Source organism: Salvelinus alpinus, chromosome 10 (assembly GCF_045679555.1).
Source record: "Salvelinus alpinus chromosome 10, SLU_Salpinus.1, whole genome shotgun sequence".
In the NCBI taxonomy this organism is placed as follows: Eukaryota; Metazoa; Chordata; class Actinopteri; order Salmoniformes; family Salmonidae; genus Salvelinus; species Salvelinus alpinus.
In genome coordinates this window covers 25,610,866-25,621,058 of record NC_092095.1, presented here as the reverse complement: position 1 = coordinate 25,621,058, position 10,193 = coordinate 25,610,866, and the positions used below count along the sequence as shown (strand labels likewise).

At 43.4% G+C, this 10,193-nt stretch overlaps 1 protein-coding gene across 2 annotated transcripts; it reads right to left on the bottom strand.

Moving 5' to 3' along the window:
- Positions 1-5,458: 5,458 nt before the first annotated feature.
- On the bottom strand, positions 5,459-8,585 carry bloc1s5 (biogenesis of lysosomal organelles complex-1, subunit 5, muted). 2 transcript variants are annotated; one of them, XM_071328594.1, is made up of 5 exons: positions 8,289-8,585; positions 7,648-7,730; positions 7,409-7,538; positions 7,062-7,120; positions 5,459-6,819 (listed from the first exon to the last, which is right to left on the bottom strand). In XM_071328594.1, the coding sequence occupies exons 1-5, from the start codon at positions 8,305-8,307 to the stop codon at positions 6,646-6,648; spliced, it is 465 nt and encodes a 154-aa protein (XP_071184695.1). In that variant the 5' UTR covers positions 8,308-8,585; the 3' UTR covers positions 5,459-6,645. The 2 variants fall into 2 exon arrangements, with proteins under 2 accessions (XP_071184695.1, XP_071184696.1); XM_071328595.1 differs by lacking the exons at positions 5,459-6,819; positions 7,062-7,120 and adding an exon at positions 7,127-7,301 and having other exon boundaries at positions 8,289-8,566.
- Positions 8,586-10,193: the final 1,608 nt, after the last annotated feature.

Genomic DNA, 10,193 nt, shown 5'->3' with positions numbered 1-10,193 from the left:
GTACAAATCATGCAGCCGATACAAGGTCTTGTACCTAAATGGTCCTGTCTCAGGGCATCTTCCAACAGCCAATATATCATAGGCAGAGTGCTGTAAATGTCATGATGACCACTGATGTTCACCTGCCAGCCAGAGAAACGACCAAATCCCCCCCCCCCCGATTCTGTTTAGACATACTGCAAGACATTTAAGCAAGCCTTACATTGCGTCAAGGTTTGTTTTTATTTTCCTTTTAAAAAGAAATTGCAGATGTTGTCACTTGCTCATGGAAAAAAGGGCCCAGCCTTGTTGAAGTAAGCCTGACATTGCCAACGAGAGGTGGCCAAGTCTCAAAACAGATGTTTACCGTTTTTCTTAGGATGATTTGTTCTCTGCTCAATATTGATCCCAGTCCAAGCATAACCACACTCTCCTCCCCAGAGCACTGCGCAACAGAATAGGAAAGGCTCTTAGGCTGAGACCAGGTGCGTGTATGCGTGTGACCGTGTGTCCATGCATGTTAGTGTATGTGAGAGAGTGTAAGTGTGTTGTGTACTGTATGTTTGTTTGTCTCTGTGTGTGCGTGTTATAAGAATGTGTGTACTGTGTGTGTGTATGTCCTGTACCTGGGTACCATGCGTTCAGGCAGCCCTGGATGGCCCTCCACTCGCGCGGTCCCCACAGAAGCCATTAAGCGGCGCGGCTGGTGGGATAATGTGTTTGACTTGGCCGGCAGGGCAGGAACAGGTGCTGGGAGGGAGGCTCTGCTCAGGGCTACTACTCACTGGCTCCTTTGATGTGGTCCAGGGTCAGCCGTCTCTGCACCTCCCTCTCTATGCTCCTGCTAAAGGACTCAGCCCTGCTGCCGGCTGCAGCCCCACACAACTGCTGTTGACAGGCTTGTAAGCCCTCAACAATACAACAGGGTATATCGTATTGAGTGTACGTTTAGATTCATAGAGAAAATCGACCCTGGAAAACAAGGCAAGTGCTGCCAGGGTCCGATATTTGACAGGTTAAAATGACATATATTGATGTAATGCTTTTTTGTGTGTTTTTAAAATGCTACGTCATACAAAGTGCAGGCTAACACATAGTTAGAATGGATGACAAATACAAAAAGCTGAATTGAACAAGCAATGTATCACTGAAAGTTCTTCTTCCCCTGCTTAAATTGTGTTCATGTCAAGATGAACTAGTCCGAAGTGACTCCACAACAACAACAACGTTCTGACATTATGAGGCCAGTTGGTCAGAGACAGAGGCCAGAGCGCTCTGTTGAGTCCAATGACTGCAGGGCCGAATGACATGATAGCAGCGCGTCGTGCAGTTAACATGGCCAGGCAGGACATGAGTAATGCTGCTTTTAGCTCCAGGCCTCTGTACCTCAAGGTAAAGTCATTAGGGGCTGAGGATCGGCCTGAGATGAAGCGGCCCACTTGGGTTCAGAGAGGGAGAGGATGAAAACTAAAGCGCAGGCCGTCACAGGGCCCTGAAAGAGAGTTGCCTTTATTGGAAAAGCCCACTCCCTCACATTCCTCTGCCAAGACACTGGCCCTGGCCTGGGCCTCCCCAGAGCAGCGAGGATGGGAGACTGACTCAGACACAGGGTTCTGTTGTCTGGAGCTGTGCCACACACAGACATACATGCACAATTGCACGCATACACTTTCATTGTAAACACACACACACACACACTCATTGTGCTGTCAGTTGCATACTCAACATGATACACGGCGGCTAAGCAGCAGCAGGAATCCTCCATTTCCTGAATGGGTAACACACCATCTTATAAAATGCAATTGATTGATTTATTGGGTTTCAGGGCTTGTTTCAGGGTGGATATTGGATGTGCTTTAGAGATCTCATGCCAGAGCCTTCTGTTTAAAGGAAAGGGCTACTCAATGATGGCTCACCTGGAGGGAGTGGTTCCAATATAAGGGTAGAAAGAAATCTATTCATGGGCCTGAGCTTGACCCGTTATTATCTTATAATTCATAACCAAAATGAAAAGTCCTGATGTTAAAAGGAAAATACATACATAAAAAGAGATTTCAAAGATTAAAAAGAAAAGGCCGACTGGGAACCATTCCCAGTATAGTGTATGGTGTGTGCCTGGGAAAAAGAGAGCCTCCTACGTTTGGAGAGGTTCATGTTGAGATGAGAGCAATACAGCACTCTGTCATCCACAGATGATTCGTGGGATCGAATTTGACCACAGAGAGTAACCGGGAGAGGGTAGGTAATCATGGAGTTTTCCTGCCGTCCCTGCTACTTCACTCACCTTGAGAAAGGCTGACTGGACCGTGGCTCCTGAATCATTCTTTATATTGTGTCCAGCTATTACATCTCTGTTCGCTGAATTATTTTGTGAAATCATCAATATGCCAACAGCGAGCAATAAATAACTGATAAAAGGGTTGAGGAATGGTTTTCCCATGATCGTTTACCGATAGATTTCATTAAATCATTTCCTTTATTTCACAACGTCAAAATGGGAAACATTTTCAAGGGAGGATGTAAATTCAGCGTACCACAAGCTGGCACTGAGTTTAGGTAAAGTAAGGTAAAGAGATTCAGCTTATCCCTACATTCCCTAATTTAATGTATTGGTGTATTGAATTGTTGTTCACACAGCTACTACCTGCTCTAGAGGGATTTAAACAGGAGTTAGATACTGTGGTCTTTTTTGCCCCTTGTTAAAAAAGGTTGTTCCTTTTCAGGCCACACTTGTGTTCATTGACAGTGTTATCTTTATATGACTAAGGCTATTGTGGTCTAACAATGTTTGGCAAAGCTTTGATTGAGAGGCATTCTCAAATATCTCAGAATTAACACTTCACATTCCTCTGTGTTGTGACTGTAGCTTGTAGACGTCACTGTTATTGTGCTCATTAAAACCTTATCCATTACCTGTTGGCCAACAATGAGGAGAAGTCTAAAAACACCATCTGATAACAACCATAGGTCTCCACTGTCCCCTGAAAGCACACCGATAACCTCTTATCAATTAACTTACAGGGAGATAGAGGAATCATAACAGTTTTCCCCCCCTTCCTGTCGTCATTCCAAATGACACAGAGTAGGGTGTAAAAAAGGAAAATTTCCGGCCATGGGAGATGACCTGATAGCCTGCCAGACAAAAATATGTGGAACCAACATTGGTTAGACGTTGGGAGTGACGGAAACCTTTAAAATAGTCATTATTTGTAAATAGTGCCTGGTATATAAAATTTAAAAAATAAACTGTAGAGGTATGTAATTGGCAAAGGATCCAGACATTCCACAACTTCTAGACGACAACAAGCGGCAGGTTCCCTGTAGAGGCCAGCCTGTGATGACAAGCCATTCTCTGCGTCCTTTCTGACCATTGTTCTGGCCATGATTGAATGAGGAAGGTGTTTGTTGTTGCTGGCCCTTATCTGGGTTTCTTGGACTTGGCAGGGACTAGTAGCACGAGGCTGTGCCCAAACAGACCAAAAACACCCACGTGCCTCAGAGATGATTTGACCTTGGTGGTACAGTACATGGCAAAAAAACTTTGTGAACTTATTTGTTGAAGAAGGAATTCCATTTGAATCCCTTTCTAATTGCTTTTATACGCCACCTCGTTCTCATTTTAGAAACTGGCAGTGTATGAGGATAACCATGCTTCCCCTCTGATTTAAAAAAATGTCATAATTCATTATACTGCAGTTCTTATAAGCTTATTTTCCCCACTTAGCAATTCTCAGGGTGAACATTTGCCACTGCCAAAGAATTCATATTACCACCTACTTCAGCGTCCACACAGGACCCATCCACCGGCTCCCTGTGGTGTTGTAATACTAGGTTATTAACTGGGAAGCACACCCAATTGTTCATTGCCATTTTCATTTGGACCCCACAGTAATTGAGTGAAAGGCCTATTATGTGATACAATGCAGGGGAGTGGGTGTATGGAGGCTAAATCTCAGGGGCTGTTGTAATGAATGCTTCTGTAAATGAATGCCCTCCACTTCACATTGTTCCATCGCTGACTTAAAATTGTTTCCCTTTTCAGCCCTCATTGACTAAGTTGAAAAGTGCACACGGGGTACTGCCAAAGGCCCCTGTCAGGCTTTCAGAAGCAGCAGTCCAGTGAGGGTTTATTGGTCCTGAATGTGTGAGAACACTGCGAGTCGGGGACAAGTAGAGCAGGCTGCAGACTGAAACAGCTATAGCACTCACCTCTTTGATCTCCACTTCAGAGAGGAGTGGAGGTGATAAAAGCAGTGAGCCGAGAGACTATCCTAATACACATGGGTTATATTAGGTATATTCAATAAGAAAGCACAGACTGTGATTTCAGAGGTGAGGGAATATCTTTCCATTCCACTCCAGACTCATCCTGAAACACACACCATCCATGCCATTTCAATGGATGTGGCCCCTCTTTTGTTTTGGAGAAACCGAGGCAGGCTAAGATCATACATTTCCTAATCTGTTTCTCCATAGTCCCCCCGTCAGGACTGCTGGTCTCCGGGTGCTTTTTCCCTGACGATTTATGTTGGCAGGGAACTGCAGCCAGCTCCTCGACTGGGATCGCCACGCTTTTTCCATAACAGGAAGAACACAATGGCTCCGATAGACTGAGGAGACGAAAAACAAGCCTTGGTTCCTGAGGCACGCGGCAGGGACGATAACGCTGGTGTCAGCTGGTGCCCGACTTGCTCCGCACTCATCTTCCCGGAACGGCGAGTCTATCGGGGAAGGCTGAGACGGGAAGCGCACGCTCTGGGGGCACATCCTGTACGAACCGCCACAGGCCAGGGGGCTTTCCATTGAGTTCAATGTTCACCATCACCTCGATCCCTGTCTCAAAGGTCATTGACCTGAGTGGACGTCTGCTTGGTAGTGAGACATCCTCCAAACTAAAGTTAAGGGTGCACCAGCTTCTCACAACAGCAGAGGACTTAATAGGGGCGAAGGTCTTAGAGTACTTTCTCTTGAATAGCTAACACTGACTTTGTTGACCTTTCGGAATATATCCGGGAAGTTTTTTTCTCCAGCTCTCGATCTAAACCGAAAAAATAAACAGGGCCAGATGAAAGGTGCCTTGTTGGTGGAGGTGGGCTGCGTTTCCGGATTGTCACTCCTCATTAAGTGGTGATGGGCTGTCTGGCTTTGGCCAACTGGGCCCAGTCAGGGCTGGGGAGGGGAGTGAGTGTTCTCCCTTGGCTGCACAACATCTGCTGGCACGGGCGTGCTCTCTCTGACCTCTGATGACACAACGGCCAGGGCACCCGCCCTGACGCCAGTCACTCACAGAGGGCGACCCAGTGCAACCGGACAGCAGCAGCGCCATTGCTGGTCAGCGCGAGCGAAGTGGAAAAGACTGTGCCTTCCCTGAAATGGGATACCTAGCTGTTTGAGGCCGTCTAACAGATGTGTCAAAAGACATTGCTGAACTACGTAGTATACATTCGTGTTGAGAGAAAGATTCCACACTTGAGCCATGCCGAGTACAGCAACGCTTTATTTGACTTATACTGATTTATGAGGTCAGCGTCCCCCCACACAACAATGGAGTCTTGAGTAAGGGGTCCATTCTGTGTTGAGAGCCATTTTAAATACTTATTCTGTCACTTCCCAACAGAGATATATCCTATTCCCAGGAGGTCAGGAATGTGTCAGGGTGTCCATCCCTCCATCAGTCTAAACAGCCTGCCATTGTCCAGTGAAAATACTTTCTCTAAACACAACACTTGCATTGTCGAGTAGGAACCTGCAAGTAAGCATTCATTGGACAATGTATACAATGTGTATTTCGTACATAAGACAAATAAAACTTCAAAGCGCTAGAAGTCGCTACCTCTCTATTTAACAAGGGTACATAACAGGCCTGGGGAAACACCACTAAATAATGTCAGCAATTGACAAATTGAGCTAGCTTCAGTGAAGCCATTTTTGATTCATGTCTTTTGAGAGGTTGATTGTTGTACTTGATGTCAGAGGTTGACTGTACTCTATTCTGAAGAGTTGGTGAGGGATGCCTAGTTGGGGAAACTGCTTAGTGAGTAAAGTTTGAGATGTTGACCCAGCTTTGACAACCCAGCTTTGAGTAGCGCTTCTGACATGAAACATTTTCACTCGCACGTAGCTTTAAATATCTCACCTCAGTGCCAAATCCCAGTTTATTTTCTTATTCAGCTAAAGGTAAACACATCTATCCACACCTCAAAGTATGATTCCATAAAAAATCTCATGTTAAAAGCTTCACAGCCAAGGAAAAATCATGTTATTGCTAGTTTAAAAATGACATTTTCCATATGCTTAGGACTGGAAATGTTGATTTTGATGGCCTGTGAAAATGCCACGTTGTTAATCACACTTTGTTATTTGTGACCTGGAAAATGTGGACTTTTGTGCAGTACTAGTGCTCAGAAATCCTCTGTTAGTGCCAATAACTATGTACCGCATCAACCAAAGGCAATACCTTAATTTCACACAAGCATACAGACCACAGGAGGCTGCTGAGGGGAGGACAGCTCATAATAATGGCCGGAACGGAGCGAATGGAATCAAACATGTATTTGATACCATTCCACCTATACCGCTCCAGCCAGTACTACGGGCCCGTCCGCACCAGTTAAGGTTCCACCAACCTCCTGTGGTACAGACACACGTGGACGTACACACAAAGGATCAGAAGCGGGGGAACTTGGCCAAATCCTTCTTCATCTCGCTGTACATGACGCTGAGACGTCCGACAGCCTTGGCGTGCTCCTCGTCCACCTCCTCCTTCAGACGCTGCTGCTCCTTCAGAAACTCATCCCAGTCTTCCTTCCGTCTGTCTATGGTCACCTGCAGCTGGGTGCTCTGAGGTGCACAACACACAATGATCTAGGTTAGGCTCGACACAAAACATTTTCAAACTAAACAAAACAATGAAACAAAATGAAAACACACTTGTTGGAAAGATTTAGGTGGTACTCAATTCTCCTGTTTAGTGCCAAATGACCACGACTCTGGTCTGTTGTCACAATCACTGCCTGAATGTAAATGACTGTCAATGGTTAAATAACATTGGTAATTAATTTGAGGAGAGCATGCATCTTTACCTGCTGTGCTTCTAGCGCCCTCTGCTGGATCCTTTGTGACATGTGATTCGCAGCCTCCACTGCAGGAAAACACAATGAACAAATGTTACATTCAACTACTTTCTGGCCTTAACAGTAAGACACAGTGAAATAATACAATGCAGTTGAAATTCTGTGACACATGAATGTAATACGTATTTTTCGTTATGTTTGGGACCCCAGGAAGACTAGCTGTCGTCTTTGCGTTAGCGAATGGTGATCCTAATAAAATGAAATAAAACAATATAATAACTCAAATCACTCCATATGACAACTGCAGTTGCTAGCAATTGAAATACACGCCGTCTAGGTAAGGAAGAGAGGCTTACGTCGGGTGAGTGCCTCAAAGAGGTGTTGATGCATGTGTTCTGAACACTTGGGCAACATCTGCTCGTTGGTCTCCACTACCATTTTGTTCAGGTTGTCCAGCAAACGGCTCTCTCTAAATCCACGTTTCTCCTTCAAAATCACAAAGAAGCATATGTTAACAAATATCAAATTACAATTAATCAAATCACATTCTATGCCCCATTATGTTACGGTGCATCTTTCCAAGCTGAATATTTACCTCAAATTCTCTCACAAAGTAGCGGATCTCCCCTTGTATGACAGGCCTATGGTCTATTAGCCTGGACTGAATATCACCAACATCTAATGGGAGACACAAACCATAAAATCTTGTCATGTTGAGCAATTGCTAATGTCATATATATTGAAACTTAATTCTAGGGCTTACAGTCAACACTGGGGTTAATTCAATTTCATCCCAAGGAATTCATGAAGTGTCCCCAGAGAAATAATGAAATATTTTAACATATGAATAATTTACAGTAAAATTATCTGAATTCATATTAACCTGATGTCAATTTAGGCCTGAATTGACTGGGGGGTAAAGGAAATCTAGATATGGAAAAGTAATACTTAGTCAGAAAACTAGCGTTTCTATTGGCCAGGTTCAGCAAACAGGGCGGGACTTACCTGCATTTGTCCAATAGAAAAGCTAGTTTTCGTTGCAACTAGAACGTTTTGCAACTGTTCTGAGTAATGGATTACACCCCAGGTGAAGCTGCCTAAACAGATCTGGGACCAGGCTAGAGGCTGCAAATTGTATGCGTTAATACTACAACACATGACTCTCTCTCGAGTTGTGCAGGCTAGCTAGCGAGTTTTCTGCAATTAATGATAACTGTAACACGATAATGAACTCACCTTTGGCTATCTTGTCCATAGTTGCGCGTTAATGCACAAAAATCAAGTAGTTACTTTAAACCTCGACAACACGTGAAATGCTTTGTTTAGCAGTTGGTTAGGATTGAATGAGCTTGCTAAACTAGCTTTCAACGTATTTTCGACAAGGTAGATATTTACATGCAATTTATCATATGTGAATTTGCAAATATTTAGCTCCAGCGGCTGTTAAACGTAGCTTAAATATATTCTAGCAAAAAACTGTAGCTGTTGTCAGCTGATTTAAAGTCAGCTGATACAAATTCTGGAACTACTTCCGGGTACGAGGTCTTGGCTCAAACCAAACCTCCCAAAACAGGGGCCACACTTACATGAGGTAAATTCTGATGTACCTGTACAGCAGGTACAGTACAAACTCATCATCAGTCGTCACTATAATACATGTATAAACTGTAGGTGTAGCCTACATATTTAGCAGCAAATTTCCATCACCAATGGTTTATGATCGTTCTCTCTCCTCCCTCTGTGTGTGTGCGTGCGTGCGTGTGTGTGTGTGAGATGAGGCGTTTAAATTGCTTTATTGTCATTGATGAATTGTAATTTATTCCAGGGCAATACAATGATAATGATGGAGGATAGAGGTCTTGCATATGAGTCAGGACTGCAGATGTCAGTCTTGCGCTATGGTGTGGCTTTATAAGGGAATTCTCTGCATACAGTTCAATGAATTGAAGCGTATGTTAGCAAAGAGAGATGATCCATTTAAATCTGTAAAATACACACATAACGCCGCCCCATTCTAGCTGATGACAGTAGTAATTATAGGGATTGGCCATCATTTTGAGGGATTTCATCAAGTAATACCTTATTGTGTGTGGCTGTCACATGGATTTAGAATTTAAACATTATGCTGTGTGTGCAGTGTCGGTCATAGCAGGAAATAGTAGATATGTGAATATAAATTGTGGACTTTAAAAGACAGATTATCCACTACACCTCCCAACCCCTTGGTTTTGTGCATCGTCCATTCAACCAGTAAACTAAGTGCTATAATATTATGGGCCACTGTATCCTCCCAAGACTGACCAAAGATTATGAATATGTACACATGTACAATTAGCCAAGATTATTTAGTGGGCTTGTTCTTCAAAAGTCATGCAGATATAATATAAAGAGAAGTTTGAGATCACTTAGTAGGCTATTTCTTCTGGGTAATAGAATAATACTTCAGTTTTTTACAAAAAGTGTGCTGCCTTAATTTGCCACTAGGTGGAAACAATGTCCACTCTTATAATTACCAGTCTGGTTAATGAGACCCTGTTTAGTAAATTATTTTCGGATAGAAAGTTCATGACGTTTAACAATTGAAATGCAAATATATTACCTCCTCTCAGTGTAGGCCTGTTTAGAGACAATTACTCCTGGCAAGAGCACATTAAGAACATAAACATATTAGAATGCGTTAATAAAGGGGGTTGTTTGGGGCTAGTTTTGCATGTTCAGACGTCAAACATTCGTTTTAAAATAAGTGCCTGCTATTACTCAGAAATGTCACTTCCACTTAAAAGAAAGTCTTCAGACATGAGCTAATTCTCGTCCTGACCACATGATTTAGATAAATAGTTGTTATCTGCATCATTGATTTTGATCATCGCCGTCTATTAAAGAGATTGCAGTCATGAGCTGTTCTTGTGCCAACTGATCAACTTCCATCGCAGTGCTCCAGGGTCCATCGACAAAGAGTGCATTAGAAATCTTTGACGTTTGTGAAAATAAGTAGGGGTGCTTTTAAATCGATTGCATACAAACAAGGTCAGATACAACATGAAAGTTGGACAAAACAGCACTTACACAGTATGACAATGACATAAACTATTCCCTTGTTGTGTTTATAATGTACATGTGCAGCTGTGCAGCCAAATCATA

Coding starts and splice junctions, on each gene's coding strand:
- bloc1s5 (XM_071328594.1), bottom strand. Junction 7,539..7,647: donor ACTTTGTGAGAGAATTTGAG/GTAAATATTCAG, acceptor GTGATTTTGAAG/GAGAAACGTGGATTTAGAGA. Junction 6,820..7,061: donor GGGCGCTAGAAGCACAGCAG/GTAAAGATGCAT, acceptor TGTGCACCTCAG/AGCACCCAGCTGCAGGTGAC.